The sequence below is a fragment of the Trichechus manatus genome, unplaced genomic scaffold, assembly GCF_000243295.1.
Source record: "Trichechus manatus latirostris isolate Lorelei unplaced genomic scaffold, TriManLat1.0 scaffold00180, whole genome shotgun sequence".
Classification (NCBI taxonomy): Eukaryota; Metazoa; Chordata; class Mammalia; order Sirenia; family Trichechidae; genus Trichechus; species Trichechus manatus.
Genome location: NW_004444116.1, coordinates 1,181,649 through 1,201,802, shown reverse-complemented (window position 1 = coordinate 1,201,802; position 20,154 = coordinate 1,181,649). Strand labels below are relative to the sequence as shown.

The window sequence follows — 20,154 nt, the reverse complement described above, 5'->3', positions numbered from 1 at the left end:
TCAACTTCTCTTCCCAAGTTTACACAAGCAGCCTGCTATCTGGATGACACTTCTATTTCAGGCCCTAAACTTCTTGAGTAGCTCAGAATATTCTTCAGGTGTGCCCCTGGCTTCAGTTGCTCATCATCTATTTTAGAGCATCAACCTGACAGAGCCTTAGACCTGTGATAACTTGAGTGGTTAAATACTCGACAAAATAAGTGTCACAGATCCTGTTAAAATCCTGGCTCTGCCCTTGGCTTAGATCTATCCTTCCTCTTACTAGGATAAAGTCTCCCTGATCTCTTTGCTAAGATATAAGCATATAGTCTGGCACATGACAAGGAAGGCCCTCCTCTCCTTTCTCTATTTCTATCTTCCAAAAATAGAAAAAAACAACACACACACACACACACACACACACACACACACACACAAAGCTAGTGGATTATTTTTAAAATAACAGTACTTGGTAGGTGTATAGGCTTACTTGCTTTTATTATTGAAAAAGAAAATATAAGTTAAGCATTTAACTCAGGAAAAATTGAGAAACACTCGAGGAAAAGAAATAAAGATAAAAAGCATAAGTAAATGAATTAGAAAATAGAAAAATAGTGTCAGTAACAAATAACCCAAAAATGGAATCTTTGTAAACCCATAAAAATTACAAACTTATGATAAATCTGATTGAGAGAAAAACAATTAAAATTATGTGACAATAAGCAGATGAGGAGGAAAGTATGCTACTAAATTTTTTAAAAATCTCAATTAAATTGGTGCTTTTTTGGGGGAAAAAAAAGGTCTAAAATCCACTCCAAAAACCTATTGTCATTGAGTCAATTCTGACTCATAGGACAGAGTAGAACTACCCCATAATGTTTCCAAGGAGCGGCCGGTGGATTCAAACTACTGATCTTCTGGTTAACAGTCGAGCTCTCAACCACTGTGCCACCAGGGCTCCAAAATCCATTCAAGAAGTAGAAAAATCTCAACAAATGAATCCTAAAGGAAATAATTGAAAAAGTTATCAAAGAATCATCTCCAGAAAGGCTCAGATAATTCTGTAGCATTTTTTTTTAAAGTATTTACTACATATATATGATGAATTCTTTCAAACTTGTTCATTTGGGATATACAAAGAAGTAGAATAAAAGGGGAGAATTACTCCGTTTTCATCACCTAAATACAGTAATTATTGACATTTGTCATTTCCTTCCAATTTTTAATATTTTCAATGTTTTACATAGTTTGATTATATTCTAAAACACTTCAATAGGCAGCTTAACATTTTAATGTAATTAACACTTTATTATAAATTTTTCATAAATATAATTTTTATCTACATATTGTTGGATAATAGTGCTTACCTTACAGAAAGGTTGAGGAAATTTTCATGCAATATATATGAGCTGCTTACTACAGTGTCTAGGACACAGTAAGTACGCAACAAATGGTAGCTACCATTGTTATAGTTTACAATATAATGGGCATTATAATCTTGCAACATAATGTTCCTCCTTTAGGAAATAGTCAAGTTTCTTCCCACAAAAGAGCATCCCAAGTGTCTCCCCGAGAAAATCCAAGAATATATTTTTGCTCCTTGGGAGAACCGTTCTGTTTGGTTAGTTTTCCTGAGAAGGTAGATCCTGAGTGACACCCAAGGAATAGTGGACTCAGTTTGGGTTAGGATCTTTCATATTAGGTACTTGGGCTACCTGGCACAGACATATAGGGTTGATTATGCCTTGAATTACTCTCAAGTCACTGAGAGGTCAGTGATAAAAAGAACATCAGGTGCTCTAGAACCCCTTCCCCCATGTTCTCAAGTTTCTTAAAGGTTGCTTCTTTTTACCTACTATGTAACTTTGCTTCTGTTTCCTCTTCGGTTTATTTTTTCTGGCTCTTCTAACCATTCCCCTTGTCTCAACATCATTTCCCCCTAACTTTTTGCTTTCCTTCCCTCATAGAGTTTATCCCCACCCTTCCCTTTTTCTTTGCTGCTTTTTCCACCTTTTCCCACTCCCATTCTCCCTCATCCTACTGCTTTCCCACAACTGCTCCTACTACTAAATGCTTCAAATCTCAATCATTCTTTTCCCTAATGGAGTCTCTGCTTTTGGCGTCAGATTTTCTCACTTTTACACTTAATGTTACTCCCTTCATATGTTTTTGTGTTTTTCTTCTCACCCAGAGGACTAGACTCTAAGGATTCTGCTGTAAGTATTACAGTTGACTTTCAGTAGATTACCTACAAATTCTGTCCAAGGAAAACGTTAAAGTGGCTTTCCTCTACCTTCATGTGCTCAAAGAATACAAATGTATTTATCTAAATATTAAAATCTGTTGTCAGCAGCAAAACTGTTTCTCCAAAGAAAATCTTAATTGGAAGGCCAATATATAAAACTAATGTGAAGCTGCTTTGGTGGTGAGGGCCTTGAAGCCCTCAAGTTCCTCTAAGAAACACCTAAAGCTGGGGCGGGATTCACACAGTGAATGAATAAAGGGGGGATAATATAAACCCATAGGAAGCTGTGTGGCAATGGGGACCATGTCAAACTGGAGAGTAGTGATCGTCAGCTCCAGTCAACTGTTGCCGTGTGAGAATGTGGTGCTCAGTTTGTAAGAAAATCTGGAAAATCAGATGTTATGTGAAATCTGATTCTTAAATAGCTGCAATAAATATAAAAAATAATGTGTGGTCAAAAAGAAAAAAGCTTCTGTGGGTCAGATATAGCCCATTTGACCTGTTTACCATCTCTGGTTTACGTGAAAGGGTACTGGAAATTTGCATGATAAATCATCTTGCTCCACCCCCACTGAACCATCCCAACCTCACAAATCATAGTTCACTTCAATATTACAAAATGGCTTTTGTATTTCACAGCATTTTTAGTATAGATAATTGACAGGCTTATGTATTTTATCAAATTAACACAAAATTCACATTTGTTTCCCATGTCGGTCAGGTGTTAATTCTATTCACACTCTGGACAAGATTATTAATTACTCCAACTCCGAAGAAAATAAATAGGAGGAAAAGGTGAGGAAGAGAACAGCAGTAATCTCTAAAATACCCAGTTATATATCTAATAACTTTTAGATGCCTGAGCACCTGCTTCAGAGAAGATAAGTTTGAGAGTATGAAATGAGCCCCTCCAAAGCCCCAGTTCAGCAAATGATATGCCTAGTGGCACAGAATCAGAAAGTCTTGTTTGGCAAGCTTTCAGGTGCTTGCCTATCTCAGCCTACATATGTATTTTGAAAGGGCTGCTAAAATTGCAATAGTAATCACAGATTTCCCTACATCGTTGTATTGGTAGCATTCTTTTCTAGTTGTGCTTTTCTGTTCCACAGAAATGAGCACAGATGAAAAATTCTGCACCACTCTTGACATCACTGGGGCTCTTCTCCAGAGTGGATTCGCTGATGTACAATGAGGTGTGAGCTCCGCCGGAAAGCTTTTCCACACACAGCGCATTCATAGGGCTTCTCTCCAGTGTGGATTCTTCGGTGTCCCAGAAGATGTGAGCTGTAACTGAATGCTTTCCCACACACATCACACTCATAGGGCCTCTCTCCACTGTGGATTCGCTGGTGTCCGACAAGAGCTGAACTATGACTGAAGGCCTTTCCACATTCATCACATTCATAGGGTTTCTCCCCACTGTGAATTCTCTGGTGATGGAAGAGGCCTGAGCGCTGGCTGAAGCTTTTCTCACACTCACTACACTGGTATGGCTTCTCTCCAGTATGAACTCTCTGATGTTGTATCAGATGTGAGCTCAGGCAGAAGGCTTTCCCACAGTCATTACACTGGTATGGTTTCTCTCCTGTGTGGGTCCTCTGATGTCGAATAAGGCCTGAGCTGTAATGAAAAGCTTTCCCACACTCATTGCATTGGAAAGGTTTCTCACCAGTATGGGTCCTTTGATGCTGAACGAGGTGTGAACTGTAATAAAAGGCTTTGCCACACTCATCACACTGATACGGTTTTAATCGGCTGTGCATTCTCTGATGGTCAATAAGTTGTGAGCTCTGTATGAAAGCTTTGCCACATTTATTACAGGAAAAGGGTCTCTCTCCACTATGGATTCTCTTATGTCTAATGAGGCTTGACTTTTGAGTGAATCTTTTCCCACATTCATCACACTTACATCGTCTCTCAGTTGAAGTGTTTCTCTGATGTCTTTCTAACCATATTTCATGTTCCTGGGTCTCTCCACATTCAGTACTCTCTCCATTGATTTGGCCAGGTAATTTTTCTTGGGATTGCACATCTGCAGTAAGTTCCTGCTTTTGAGTCAACTCCCCTTTATCAGTTCTGATCACACCATCTGAAACAAAATCATAGTATTCAAATGTCACTGGGACACAGAGGAAATAAACACAGATACCAGAAGTACACAGCTTAAAAAACAACAAAATGGTTTTGCAACAATTGAGGACACTAGGAGACAGCAAAGGAAGAGAGACTTAGTGGATTGAGGATACCTAAAAGAGATACACAATGACATACCATCCATGCCAAATAAACATGGAATTATGAAACAAAATAAGTGGAAATGAAACAAGGATAGGTAGTATAAGAAAGAACTAGGGAATAAGCTTCAAAAAGTCCATGAAAATAATGGAATTAAATTCCCTATGATATTGCTGCCTTCTAGCAAAATAAAGTTTTGCCACTGTGCTCTCAGTATGTAGCTAATCTTAAAGGAGGTTTTCATAAGTGATTCAATAGATGTAGACCAATATTTGACCTTGCTGCTACTGGACCTCTTTATGCAGATTTAACAAGATGGTTCATTCAAAAAACCATCTTCCTTAGTGGAACTTAGCACTGAGACCATTGCCACCATTTATTTTCCGAGAACCAGATGATCAGATAGCTATGCTATACCCAACACTACACCTACAGTGATTGTGCTGAAGTATACAATTATGTACTCGTTTTGTCCTAAAAATAATTATTTTGACTTCACGTGCCATTTATAGATTATACTTGCCATACCTATTAACTTACCAAATTTTAAAACTGCCCAAGGATTCAGAACTCTGAATAGCTAGCTCTATCTTTAATTACTGATAGAATAAAATCTATGTAAAAAATCTTGAGCATACAAGGCCCTTCATGATCCACTGGGATTCTTGACCCTGGCTACACATTAGAATTACCTGGAGAGATACAAAACCAAACCAAAAACCATGCCTGGGCCCTACCCTAGTCCAGCTGAAACCAAATTTCCGAGGGTGGGAACCAGGCACTGGTATATTTTTAAAGTCACCCAAACATAAAATGAGGGTTAAAAACCCTGATGCAAGAATGTCCCTGCCTACCTTTCCAGTTTCATTTCCCATAACTCTCCACCCTCCTCATAGTTTATACTCCATCGATGCTAAGGCGTTAAGAACAGACTTTGGAGACAGACTGTTTAAATCCCACATCTGCCATTTACTAGCAGGGTAGTCAGATGCCATTTTAGGTCAAAAGCCAAGAGCCTTACCTATCTAAAAGCCTCCAAGGGCAGCAAATGATCTACAGGCCAGAGTGAACACTAATGTTCATAATGCTCAACTTAAGCCTTCAAGAAGGCTTATGTTCCATTTACTCCAAGAGTATGTTATAAATCTCCGGAAGATGCCCATTAATTGGTGATGGCAAATAAAGTTTAGACCAACAAACAGCAAGCTTCAATTACTTTAGGGAAACTCTAACATGTGAAATACCTTATTTCCTGACAATGCTGTTACTAAATAATTTAGAAAGCATGGATTCCCAAACGATACTAGGCTGACCAAACATACCCCTATTAGGTATGAAGTATCCTGCAGTCATTAAAAGTCTTTCATATATAAATAAGGCCATGATGTAGAAAAGTATAATACATATTCTTTAGATGATACAATTTTTAACAATGACATCACCCCCAGCCATCAGACGTAAAAAGGTTATCAACTCTGATGCTCTGAATCTGTGTTCAAGCCATGAGAGAAGTCAGAAAGAGCAACTCTGTCCCTTTCTTGTACCCTCTAGAGCTTTAGGAAAGTAATCTAACTCTTGCATCTCTCTCTTCCTCTCCTTCCCCATCTGAAACTGCCCTACTTTTGGCCTCATAATGTTGAGTTGGAGCCAAAGCAATAATCTCCAAAGTGATTCTTCTTTTTCTCCTCTCTCTCCAAGCCAACTTATAGGGCACTTATTAGTTCCTGCTCAAAAAAAAATAGAAAGGAAAAGAGAAAAGAAAAGAAAACCTTCTTAGGCCCTCTACAATTTTGTTCCAGACCACTTTGTTAGCATTATGCCTCTACTAGACACTGAGCTTCAGCCAAACTGATCCACCCGTGTCCTCCTATCATGATTTATACTTTCCCACATTATTCCTCATGCTTGGACTTCATTATTCACCTTTACTAAGCATCTGTCTCCTACATATCAGTTGCTGGGGATACGCATATGAAAGTCCTTACCCTGAAGGAGCTTCAGACAAGTGAAGTGGTAATATAGTATGTTAAATACTATGAGAGGTATGCACAAAGAGCATCACATAACTCAGAGGGTATAGCCCATTTGGCTCGAGAGGGTATTAAGAAAGGCTTCTTGGAGGAGGTGGCAGCTGGGTTGAGTTTTAAAGGAAGGCTATGAGTTGGTTTGGCTGAAGAGTGGGGAAGGTGTGAACAGGGGTGTTTTCTGAGTTCAGCGGGGTGGTGGTGGTGGTGGGGTTAGGAGGATGTTGAGCATATTACCAAAAAACTGATTTATTTGATGATTTACCATCCTTGTCCTGATGGGGTTGGAAAGGAAAGAAGCATTGGGAGGAAATAAATGGGTTGAATGACTACAAGTCTTAATGTGGCTGAAGAACAGAGGGAACAGAGAGAGCCAGAAGGAGGGGTGGGTGTGAGAACATCCTTCCTGATGCTCTCTGCCCAGTGAAATGCTTCCCATTCTTTATGACCAGCTCAAATCCCAGCCATTCCACTACTGCTAGGGCCTGAAGAGATGGATTTCTCATTCCTCAGAACTGTGATCTCGGATTTAGCAAATAATCATTCACTGCCTCAAATCAACAGCTATCTTTTTTATGAGTACTTAACTCCTTTACGGCAGGAACCCTCAAACCCAGAGGGAGACTTTACACACAGTGGAAGCTAAATCTATTACTGACGTCTTAACAGAACCTACAAAGCCATCACGCCCTGGCCCCTGATCACTTTGTCTATGCCTCTCTCCTTCTCCCCATGTTCCAGTTATGCTGGCCCCCTTTTAGATCCTCAAACCCACCAAGCTGTTTCCCACTCCAGTGTTTCTGCATATGCTCTTTCAGCCTGGAATGCTTTTCCCTCCACTATTCACTTGGCTAATTCCCACCCTACTTTTAGGATTCAGCTCCCATGTTACTTCTTTAGAGAGGCCTTCCCTGAATAACCTCTCTCCCCATAAACAATCTGTTAATGGTATGTTTGTGTTTGTTTAATGTCTTTGTCTGTTACCAGCCTGTTGTAAACCCCATGAAATCAAGGCTCATGTCTGTTTTGTTCACTGTATACCCAGTGCCTAGCACACAGTGCCTGGGATGGTAAGTACTCAATATATATTTGCTGAATGATGAATGATTCAAAGGTCTCTAGGTGAGCCAAAGACCCAAGTGTCAACACTAACCACAATCCTGATGGTGTTCATCCTGAGACTCACTCTTGGTCTGGGTCTCCAGAGGTTGAAGCAGGAGATATCTTGCTTGCTTAGCTGGCACCGATGGCACCGATGTCTCAGAAAGCACTTCCTGTGCACAGGCCTCAGCCAAAACCTGAGGATAAGCAGGCTCATTTGGGCATCTGAAGGGCCAATAGTATACATGATCCCCAGAGAGCCCACAAAAGATGAATCTGTACACCCACTCCCAGCCGTCCCACCATAGAACACAGCGCTCTTTCCTACCTGCTGTCCTGGTTCATCCAGCTCCCTCTCAAGATCCTCCAGCATAGCTACTGCCTCCTCCCCGCTCTCTGGATGATGATCCCGCATCCAGGCCTGGAGCTCCTCAGGTAGAATGGTCAGGAACTGCTCCAACACTAGCAAGTCCAACATCTGTTCCTTGGTATGCATCTCAGGCCTTAGCCACTCACAACAGAGTATCCAGAGCTGGCTCAAGGCCTCACGGGGCCCAGGAGTCTCTTTGTAGCAGAACTGTCGGAAGCGCTGGCGGAATAACTCCTGGTTGTTTGGGCTGCTCCCTTGTGGGCTGGATCCCTGGCCCCTGCCAGGCCCTTCTTTGTTGTTTACTTTGAAGAGCCCCTTAAGCTCTTTGGGAGCCAGTGGAAGGAGCACGGTAGCCATTCCACCTCCAATGGACTGAGAGAAGGATTGCTGCTGCAAGTGTTATCTTTTAGGGCACACTCCTAAGGTTAAAGAGAAACGTACACACAGGTGATGTAGTACCTGCGGTCATTCACTGAGTCTAATATCTCTCTGTTTTGGAAGAAAAAGGAGGCTTGACACAAAGTTAAAGAGATTTAAAAAAAATAAAGTTTAAAGCAATTCAAACCCTTTGTGCCAAGCAGAGTCCTGGTGGTACAGTGGTTAAAAGCTGGGCTTTTAACTGAAAGGTTGGTGGTTCGAATCCACCAAGGGAGAAGATGTGGCGATCTGCTCCTGTAAAGATTACAGCCTTGGAAACCCTATGGGGCAGTTCCACTCTGTCTGATAGGGTCACTGTGAGTCGCAATTGACCTGACAGCAGCGGGTTTGGTTTTGGTTTTTGGTGCCAAGCAGAAGGAATGTTTGTCAAGAAATAGCATTCTTGACAATATTGAGAATACTGTTGGATGCTTTCCTTCCTGAAAAAACCCACCAAAACAGCCTGTTAAATAAGACAAAGTAGAGTTTACTCTTACAGGTGATAGAGTACTACCTGACAAAGTCTTAGTAGTGTCTCTGAAGAAGTAGGGCAAAGTTAGGATATTTATGAGGTTTTGGGGATTTAAGACGGATCTTTCAAAGCAGGGTTAGGATTGCACAAGGATCACACTACAATAGCTTAAGACTGATGGACATGGCAATGTGAGGGTTTTGAGGTGAAGGTTTCAAAATGTCTGAATGCTGACCATTGAAGAGTTGTTAACAGTTTGATGTTCACTTAAATGGCCTTGGGGGAAGTTTTTGAAACAAAGTTATTTACAATTTCCTGGAATAGTAAAGTTATGTTCATAAAGACAGTGGGATAGTAATGTCATATTAGTGATGACAGCTAAATAGTCATCTTAATGTAGGTAATAAGCGGTGTTGATGTACATGGTTTCAGTTTTCTGTGTAATAGCTGACTTTAGTGCCTGTAAGTAAATGTAGACTAGCAACATGGTGGGCAATGGTTAAAGGCATGGGCTGTGGATTCTGGACCTGAACTTGAATCATGTCACCTTCTCTTGTATGTGTGGTGGCATAATCTCTCTAACCTTCTATTCCCCCCTCTGTAAAAACATATATATATGTTTTTTAAACTTTTTATTTTGAAATAACCTGAAATTTACAGAAAATTTCCAAAAAAAGTATAGAATGGTCCTATATCTTCACCCAGCTTCCCCTAAGGTTAACATCTTATATAACCACAGCACAATTACAAACATCAGTATGATTAAATCACAAACCAAAAACCAAACCCATTGCCGTGGAATCTATTCCGACTCAGAGCGACTCCATGTGTTAGAGTAGAACTGCTCCATGGGGTTTTCCTGGCTGTAATCTTTACCAAAACAGATTGCCCGGCCTTTCTTCCCCGGTGCAGCTGGGTAGGTTTGAACGCCAACCTTTAGGTTAGTAGTCAGTGCAAACCACTTGCACCAACCAAGGACCTCAACTAAATCACAGGCCTTATTATACAGGGTCGCTTTAAGAATGACTACCGAAAGGATTAGACTCAGTGCCTGACAGTAAGTAAAGGGTTGTGACCTGGTCATCTAGGCGCTGCCAGGGGCGACCATGCCTTGCGCTCAGGGGCCATCGGTTTCCAGGCACAGAACCTAGGACAACGCAGGGAGGCCCTCTAGTGCCTTCTCTGTGCCTAGCATCTGTTACCCACTTGGCATCTTTTAGAAACACCTTCACTTCCCGGGCCCTAATGGCTGACTTAGGGACTTCTAGGGTGAGCCTGGAGAAGGGTGTTTTAGCAGTCATTCAATATAAATGACATGGGGTCGCTTTTACGGGTCGCCTTCCACTAGTTTACATCTTCGAAATAATAAGACAAACTAGTGTGTTAACCAGCTAGATTACCAACACCATTCCCATTTACCCTGTTAACATACACGGAACTAGCCAATCAATGGTGAGCAGCCACAATGAGCCCTAGACTCAGGAAAGTTCGGTTGTCTGTATCCCTTAAGGACCTGACAGATTCCACAAAAGGCTTCCGGGACAGGGCGGCCGCGTTGGAGAAATGTGTGACCCGGTAGTCAGGGTCTCCAAAATGCCTGGAGGCGCCAGCCGGGAGTTGGGCCTTGGACGGCTAGGGGGACCCAGCGGAGACCGGGCCAAAACGCCCCTAGTCTGACCCCTCCGTGGTCTCCGCCGGCGCTTTCGGCTTAGAGTTGAGCAAGGAGGGGACTCCCCTCACCCACGCCCAGCCGACCTCGGAGACCTGGGCCGCATCGCCCCGTTCTCCTCTCGCCAGTCTTACCCGGGCCGGGGGAAGCGACCGCAGGGACCTAACTAGCCCCTACGCGCCCCGTCCCAGCTCTCGGCGGAAGTGCGTCCGCTAACTCTGCCCCGCCCGGCGCCCTCGCTTCCGGCGGCTTCAGAGACACCTGCTCAGTTTAGCAACCTCGTGAGCGCTGCGCCTGCGGCTGGGTCTGCAAATTGACTGTGTAGGCGTGTCATCCTGGCCTTTACTTTCAGGACTACCTGCATTAGTCCTTTTCCATTATCGCCAGCTGCCAGAGAACGCTGTCAGGAGAGCTACCCAGAATTGTAGTCTATCCACCCACCCCAGGAAGGTGCCTAAAACCACAGCAGAGAACTGACAGTGAAATCTTAGTTATGCCGCTGTGTCTCTCTCCTCCAAATTCTGAGCTGTAGTTCAATTTGAACACATTTCCCCCACTGTTTTCCTCTAGTTTGGCTTGAATCTGACTCCTGGCTTAATTCTACTTCTAATCCCCTCTTGTTTTACTTGAATTCTCTGGATTCTGGCCTCTTGCCTTGGATGTTCTTCTGATTATGTTTACTTCCTGGCAAAACATCTAGATATAGATTTTTGGCCTACATATTCAAATGCCACCATTGCATTTGTGTTTGACACAACTCTTGAACTTAACATGACCCTTGTCCTAGAGTAAAAACTCAGAGACTCTGTTAAACTGAAAGCAAGGAGATTTATTGAAAGTTCAAACAGTTCTAAGTGGGAAATGTTTCTGCCTTAAAAAAAATGAAACCAGTGCTTTGAAGAGCTCACTCAGTTACAGCGATTTATAAAGGCAAAAACTGCAAGAAAAGAGGTACAGCTAAAATGCTTTTGGTTGGATGACATCTACAGGGTTAGCTAGAACAAGGTTGTGGAAAAGTACAAGGTATTGCAAGGGGGTTGGAAAAATATTTTTCGAGGAGCGTCAAGGAGTATCTTCTGAGAATTGGCTTAATCACTAAAGTCACAGGTTTAACACCTGTGCAAGCCATAATGATCATTATTGCAACCTTGACCCAGTTAGCAACCTTCAACTTAACTTAGCAAACTTTCTGAGAATTGCAAAGCAGAGGTAATTTCTGAGAAATAGTAAAGCTCTCAAAATGGAGTCAGGCCTACACTTCATCCAGAAGCCTCAGCCAAGCCAAATGCCTTGAATTTTAGAATGCTCTTTGTCATTCCTTCCTTTTGATCAAGAATTCCCATTGAAATTCGCTGATCACTATTACAAGAGTGATTTCTTCTGCATGGACTTACTTTCCTTGGGTTCATCAGATGGCTACCTATTTGAATAGGCTTTTAAGACCTCACACGTTATTCTTCAAAGGGTAGCCGGGCACCATCAGTTTCGTATTTGCCATGTCATAGCTTGGGCCTCTGCTTGTGTGATCTTTAGAGAGAGGGAGTGACTAAAGCAAGGCCAAATTTGAAGAAACAACTTGACAAGGTAAGAGGGCCTCTCACTAAAGTGTGAGATCTAACTCTTCTGAACATGATGTTCTTTCAAAGTACATGACACATTACATTGATTACAGAGATTTGACATACATTTTATAAAACATTTAATTATACAAATAATTAGTGCAGTGGAAATTAGCATAATTAAACTCACATGTAATATGGAATGAAACTAAGATTTTATATCATTAAGTGACTAAAAATGTCAAAGAAATCAAAGAATGAGGAGTTAGGTTCAGGATTGATGGGCAACTAGGTAGCCTTTTTTGATGGATTTTTTTCAATATTTTGTTCAACCTTGTTGGTAAAGTTATTTTAAAGGCTAGAAGTATTAAGCAGAGTCTAACAATTTCAACTACTTGTATGGAAAAAAACATTAAAATAAGAAACAAGTGTGCAATAAAGCAATTATCATAACAATACCAGTAGTCAAGAAACAAAGTCTAAAAATTTCAGCAGATTGCATGAAGTCTTGTTCTGTGTTTGAAGGTCAGTTTAAATCCTCTAGTAGGTTGAGCAGTCCAGGGATGTTTAATATTTTTCAGTTGAGATAGGTGAATCCAAGCTTAACTCCTTATAATTTAGCAGCACATGGGTTAGTAAGAAGGACTAACTATGGACCTTTCTAACAAGATTTTGGGATTTTAACTTCTGGACATCAAAGGCTTCTTTAACCTGTGAAAAACATTCTTTTAAAGTGGGATTAAGTATGGCAGATGCAGCATTTTATAATAATAGAAACAGTGAGAAAGATTTTAAAAATTGAAAATAATATCAGTTAAGGAAGCAACAGGATTGTTAAAATTCAGTTTTAATAATCAGTTTACATAACTGATTCTTATATAAAAAGAATGAAAGTAAAATAAAAATGGTTTCCTATATTAAGAAAATAGAACATTGAACCTTAGCAATATTCTCATAAAAACCTTACAATAATTCTTTTAGTTTATTCAGTCCTATGCAGTTAATTTTGGTTCCATGTAATTCTGGATCAGCAGTAGTCTGAAGACTTCATTAATTTTCCCATAAGAGTTCTAAAAATCTTGATTTAGTCCAATATTATCCATGTTTGAATCATCATCATTCTTTTCATAAGTCCTATATAGTCCATTTTTATTGAAATATTTTAATCAAGTGTTTTCTGTGAGTCAGAAAAATAGAATTTGTCTGCAAATGACAAACTTAAAGATGGCCATGGTTATCTTATAATAGTTTTTAAAAGTGAAAGACCTGATGGGAATTAAAAAAGTAAGGTAAAGCCAAACAAAGTCAATAAAAACTTTAGATGAAAATATCTCTAAATATAATGATTAACCTTAGTTTCAAAGAGCTTCAGATATGACACATAACAATTTTGTGATGTAATACTAAATCATCAGGATCTACCAGGACTCTTATCAAGTCTCTAAACATCTAAACAGTAATAAAAATTCTACAGGTTAATGATGTGAATTTTAATTAAAATTATTGGCTTTGATGATGCTAGACTCAGAGGAAACAAAGTTGCAATTAAGTTAGCAATTGAAAAAATGAAATTATGACATAATATTATAAATATCATTGACATACAAATTTTAACTTAAAGGAAATTTGGCATTTCACTTGATTTGACGTGTTTCAAGTAACTTACAAAGTATTAAGTGAATGTTTTTAGCATTTTTCTTTTTCTAAAACAGAAATAAATCTTTTTTTCTTTTTTTTATTGTGCTTTAAGTGAAAGTTTACAGTTCAATTAGTTTCTCATACAAAAATTTATACACACATTGTTATGTGACCCTAGTTGCTCCCCCTAATATGTGACAGCACACTCCTCCTTTCCACCCTGGATTTCCCATGTCCATTCAACCAGCTCCTGTCCCTTTTTGCCTTCTCATCTTGCCTCTGGATAGGAGCTGCCCATTCAGTCTCATGTATCTACTTGAGCTAAGAAGCACACTCTTCACGAGTATCATTTTTTGTGTTATAGTCCAATCTAATCTATGTCTGAAGAGTTGGTTGCAGTTCTGGGCTAACAAAGAATCCAGGGGCCATGTCTTCTGGGTTCCCTCCAGTCTCAGTCAGACCACTAAGTCTGGTCTTTTTACTAGAATTTGAGTTCTGCATCCCACTTTTCTCCTGCTCCGTCAGGGACTCTCAGTTGTGTTCCCTGTCAGAGTGGTGGATTGGTGGTAGCTGGGCACCATCTAGTTCTTCTGGTCTCAGGCTGATGGAGTCTCTGGTTTATGTGGCCCTTTCTGTCTCTTGGGCTAATATTTTCCTTGTGTCTTTGGTGTTCTTCATTCTCCTTTGCTCCGGGTGGGTTGGGACCAATTGATGCATCTTAGATGGCTGCTTGCTAGCTTTTAAGACCCTAGATGCCACTCACCAAAGTGGGATGCAGAACATTTTCTTAACAAACTTTGTTATGCCAATTGACTTAGATGTCCCCTGAAACCATGGTCCCCAGATCCCTGCCCCTGCAACTCTGTCCCTCAAAGTGTTTGGTTGTATTCAGGAAACTTCTTAGCTTTTGGTTTAGCCCAGTTGTGCTGACTTCCCCTGTATTGTGTGTTGTCCTTCCCTTCACCTAAGATAATTCTTATCTACTATCTAATTAAGTGAATACCCCTCTCCCTCCCTCCTCGCCCTCAAAACCATCAAAGACTATTTTCTTCTGTGTTTAAACCTTTTCCTGAGTTCTTATAATAGTGGTCTTATACAGTATTTGTCCTTTTATGACCGACTAATTTCACTCAGCATAATGCTTCCAGATTCATCCACGTTATGAGATGTTTTGAGGATTCATCATTGTTCTTTATCGTTGCATACTAATTCCATTGTGTGAATATGCCATAATTTGTTTATCCACTTGTCTGTTGATGGGCACCTAGGTTGTTTCCATCTTTTTGCTATTGTGAATAGTGCCTCAATGAACATGGGTGTGCATATATGTATTCGTGTGATGCCTAGTTGGTCACATCTGCCCCTGTGGTTACAGTTCCACCCTGTAAAACTATTTACAATGCCAAGATCAATAAGAAAATACATCAATCCATGTCACCATTTGAGACAGCATCTTCCGACTGCATACCTTTCACGCCTCTGGTCAAAGCGGTCCACTCCTCCTGTAATTGCGTTGTATTCTGCAACTGCTCTTGGGCAACGGATTTCATAGGAGGAACCATCTTTGTTCTTTCTTTTGACACTAGTGATATCCTTTGGATTGTGAAACGTTGACAAAACTGTCACAGGTTTATTGTCCTGTTGCTTTACTGCCTACATCCTTTCATATGAAACCTAAATTCTCCACGCTCTAATTTATCTTTCCTCTTCAATATGTCTGGTAGTGTAAAATGGCATGGAGGCAGTGTCTGACCTCCTTACAGACAATACACATGATTATGGGGTTTATTGGGGGAAGTAACAGTTACAGTTCAGGTTCAGGAACACTCAGGACAGAGTTCTTCTATCAGGATAGCCTCTTTCCAGTCATGCTCGCAGGCATGCCTCTCCCTGGCCCTTGGCCTCTGCCCAAAGGCACTCAGCTTTCTTGCTCTGTGGGCCAGGAAGCCCACCAAACTGTCTTCTGCTGCCATGTCTCTGCTGCCAGGCCTCAGCTGCTGCTTCTCGCTGTCTTCAGTGTTACAGCTCTCTCTCTCTCTCTCTCTCTGTCTCCTGGTTCCAGAAGCTTCTCAGCTTCTCCTGGCTGTTCTTCCTTGATGGTGGTGGGATCCTCTCTCTGCTCTGGAATTGGCTCTATTTTAAGGCAAAACTGACCAATTCCCTTGGTGGGCCACAATTACCCTATTTGCACAGTCCCACCCAATCACTTGGGTGGCAGTTAAAGACCATGGCTAGAAAGGCCACAAAAAAGCAATCCATTGAACCACAGGTAGCCCCTTTTCATTTGCTTGCATGGTGCCGACAGCATGCAGTCCCCTTTTGTTCATGCTTTACATTAAATGATAGGATGCAAAATAACTGTTGAAGGCAATGAGCCTTTGAGAATGGTACCATGAATGACATAGTCCAAGTACAACATTCTCACAGAGGGAGAGATGAATCATTGTCTAGGCCTTTTTTTCCACAACAGATGTCAAACTGACTCACAAAGCCAGTTCATGAGTCAGCCAAGCACCAGACTTTTTACCTGCACTTGATGGGCTCTATAGGCATGTATTGTTTTATTGATATATGGACCTTGAATGGCACCATGCTTTCATCAACTGCCATGACATCTGACGGCACATATACCTCCTTTAGGCAGCTATTGAGAGCATTGATAACTGGGCACAATTTGTGAAGCTGGTCATAGCCAGGTTTTCCTTTGGGCATGGCTTTTGAATTGTCATTGCAGTGTATGTTCTCAGTTAGTTTCTTGAATCTGGAACTGAAGCAACACTCAATAGGGGGTCACTGGACCAATATTGCCTGAGCTCTGGCAAGATGTGTATACCCATCAGTATGTGCACAGCAGTGAATGCCTTTATTTCCTCTACAGTTGTAGGCTGCCAGTTTTCGGTTGACCTTCTAATCTCCTGCCCTCTATACCATCTGGTGTGCTCCTGGGTCGCATAAAGATTTGTTTGGTCCTTTATAATGTCCAAAATCTCTTCTGTAAATACAGACAAAAAATAATCTACTTCTGTTCTGTATGGGTCAAGTCGGGTAAACTTTGGCATGTTGCTGAAGCAAGGTTATTAGATTGTCAAAATAAGAGACATCCTCACACAATTTCCCTTCATTTCCTTCCCTTTCATCATGCACATCATCATCTGCTTCAAACCTTTCCTCTGCAACATTAGCTTCCTCATTCTCTACGACCATGTCAGTGTTGTTGTTCCTTCAAAATGTGCTGCAGATCCCACAAGACAGCTTAAGTTCTTCCAAAGCATCCACATCACACTCCTCCTCTAAGTCCTCCTCATTGTCGGGTAGAGAAAAGAGAGAATCTAGAATTTCTTCAACCTTCTTAAAACAGGCCATTTTTAAAACCAAGAGACGTTCCAGAAAAAAATAATTGTTGGTTCTGCAAAACTAAGATAATACCTATATCATACATCCAAACAAACATGAGAATACACATGGGGAGCAAATTGCCTAAGGGGAGCAAATTGCCTAATTCAAGCCTCCTGTCCAAATAAATAAAACCAAAAGAATTTGTGTCTCTGGAAAATTACCACTGCAATGAATTCTTTCTTATTGCAAAAATAGTACTTACAGCTCAGAAACAAGAAAAGCAGTCCTGAAGATTGCAAAATACCTACTCATAGTAGATCAAGGACGCCACAACACGTGGGTACAATGAATAGAACCTGAGAAAGAAAGGTGCCTGAGAATAACTTATTCTCATGAGAAGTACATTCTCACAAACATACAGGAACCAAGAAATATACTGACAAGCTTATCTCCCAGTAAAAAAGCCAAAAGAGACAAAGGTTTGCAAAATCACGCTTCCAGGATGCAACACTTAATACAATATACTTTCAATATAGTAATGTGGTACCAACGCCCATTTCTTCAGTTTCACACAGTGGGCAGCACCCACCAAATGTAGGAAAGCAGCTTTCCAAGAAACCTGCGAGGAGGAAAAAGTCAGTGGGCAATGTATGTCCCATACATTCATACAGGTCATGAGAGGGTTGTAACGTTTCATTTCTTTCCATGTGTTTCTCCCTCTTTTGCTTCTTTTCTTTCTTTGACATTTCTCAGCTCCTTTTTCTTTCTTTTAATTTGGTCACAATACAAAATAGCCTATGCTTGTTAGTGATTTTATTCCTTGTTGTAATATTTTAAAAGATAGAGAACAGAATTATTTCCCTTCCTCCCCCAATTGGTCAATGACCTGTAGGAAAAAAATTCTCTATTTTTTATTGAGTAATAAGGAAAGGACCACCTACTGCGGCCAAGACTGGTCTGAAAAGGGAGAGTCACTGTCTTGCTTCTTCAGTGACACACACTGTCTTAGTTTCCCAGTACTGCTGTAACAGAAATACCACAAGTAGGTGGCTTTAAAGAACAGAAATTTATTTTTTCACAGTTTAGGAGGCTAGAAGTCCGAATTCAGGGTATAGCTCTAGGGGGAGATCCTCCTTTATTTCAGCTTCTAGTAGCGGGCAATCCTTAGGAGTTCCTGGGCTTGTAGATTCATCTGCTTCTGTTCTCATCAGATAGAGTCTGTCTTTCCCCTGTGTCTGCATGCTTCTCTGTGTCTATGCTGCTCTTAACATAACTCAGAAGTAATTAGGTTTACGAGCCACCTTACACTTATATGGTCTCAACTGACTGATTACATTGGATTGCATTATGGAAAGTGATTACATTACACTAGATTAGATTACATTCAGAGGTATAAGGGTTAAGATTCCAACACATATTTGGGGGGGGGACACAATTCAACCCATAACATTCCACCCTTTGGCCCCTCAAAATTCATGTCCTTTCCACGTGCAAAACACATTCACCCTCTCACACACACTGTATGATATCTTGCCCCTTACCATAGGAGATGCGGTTCTGAAAACCCATAAAGGTCCTTGGTCTCTACTAGCTGGAACTGGACACCAAGTACCGGTCTTAGAGACGCCGCCTTTCTCCTGAATATTTCTTGTCCATGTCCATGGGCTGGCACCTGAGAAAAATAAAGTACACTTGGGCTCATGAGGAAATTTCTGTTGGAAATAGACAAACAACTTAGAGAAAAGAACAAAGGGAATGTCTTGTAGGAATACAAAACTGGGGAAGGATGAATTAAGTCTGATTCAATTGTAAAATGTATGTGGTATCAGACAGAGAGGAAAGGAGACATAAGTGTACACAGAACTCGTCTCATTGGATATGCAATCTCAGGCCCTCTACTCCCATTGTGGTATTCCACTTCTTCTGGAGTATTAGATCTCCAATGCCTATGCACCTGGAGTACTGCTTCATCAGTGCCTCTTTCCAAATCATCTAGTATTGTCACTGCCTCCTCTCCACTCTCTGGGTAATGTTCATGCACCCAGGCCTGGAGATCCTTAGGCAGGATGGTCAGGAACTGCTCCAGCACCAGCAGCTCCAGGATCTGCCATTGACAGCAGAGCTCCTGGAGCCCGCTCAGCACCTGATGGGGCCCTGGGGAATCCTGGTAGTGGAACTACCTAAAAAGCTGCTGGCAAAGCTCCTGCCTGAGGGGATCACTTCTCTGTAAAGTGAGTGTCCTGCCTCCAGGTAAAATCTTCCCCGTCTACCTTCATTATCAGAAGTCCATCATCCACCTCTAGTGTCTGAAGGTTCTGAGCTACAGCTTTCTTAGATTCTGTTTCCATCTCAGGATAGAACACATTACGGGAAAACCCAGTTCTACTTTGGAAAGTGTCTTCTTTAGTTTCAGAAGCTCTCCTGGAATCAAAAAATTACTATTACTGTCTAGGAAGATACAGACCAACATCAGAGGAATAATCAATCGTTCTCCACTTACTATGGCATTCGCTGGGCACTGAGATACCTTCTTCGTGGTATACAACTGTTAAATGACTTCTATCTCAAAGTAGCTTAAAATTTAAATTTAAAAATAATTTAAATTTAAAAAACTTAGTTAATATTAAATATCCACAAGTCATATATGGTTAAATTATAAATAAGTCACACAGAAAATAAGGAACAAAAGAGAAAAATGATAGAAGTGTTCATAAAGTTGAAGATCTGAAAGATTACAGTGGGTTGCAGTGGTCAGAGAAAACAATTTAAAAACTAAGTTGTGAAGAATGGATAGGATTTGACTAGGGTGTGGGAGGAAGATATAGGAAATTACAGCAAAATGTGTGAAAGCAAGAACCTGTGTAAGGTGGAAACTGTTAGAGAAGGAAAACTAACTGAGTGTGAGATAGGATTGTGAATAGAGTGATACAATAGTGGTAAGACCGCACTCTGTCAGAGATGGAAAACTTGTGAGACCCGGAAAAACACACCAGTCCTGTTCCAACTCTCACAGGTTTCACTGTACAAGCAGGGAAACAGCTTCAACAAATGGTTAATGGTGGAGCACAGAAGTGGGAAAGTAAAAAGTTCAGTAGGTTTGTATATGGTA

At 40.9% G+C, this 20,154-nt stretch overlaps 1 protein-coding gene across 1 annotated transcript; it reads right to left on the bottom strand.

The window, feature by feature from the left end:
- Positions 1–1,113: 1,113 nt before the first annotated feature.
- LOC101355479 (zinc finger and SCAN domain-containing protein 31-like) lies at positions 1,114–19,978 on the bottom strand. The gene is given in 9 exon segments (XM_023741386.1): positions 1,114–4,313; positions 7,637–7,781; positions 7,913–8,326; positions 10,046–10,118; positions 15,178–15,302; positions 16,341–16,476; positions 18,587–18,717; positions 19,000–19,278; positions 19,280–19,978. Coding segments are annotated over 9 exon segments (2,358 nt in total). The 5' UTR covers positions 19,394–19,978; the 3' UTR covers positions 1,114–3,372.
- Between the last annotated feature and the right edge of the window lie 176 nt (positions 19,979–20,154).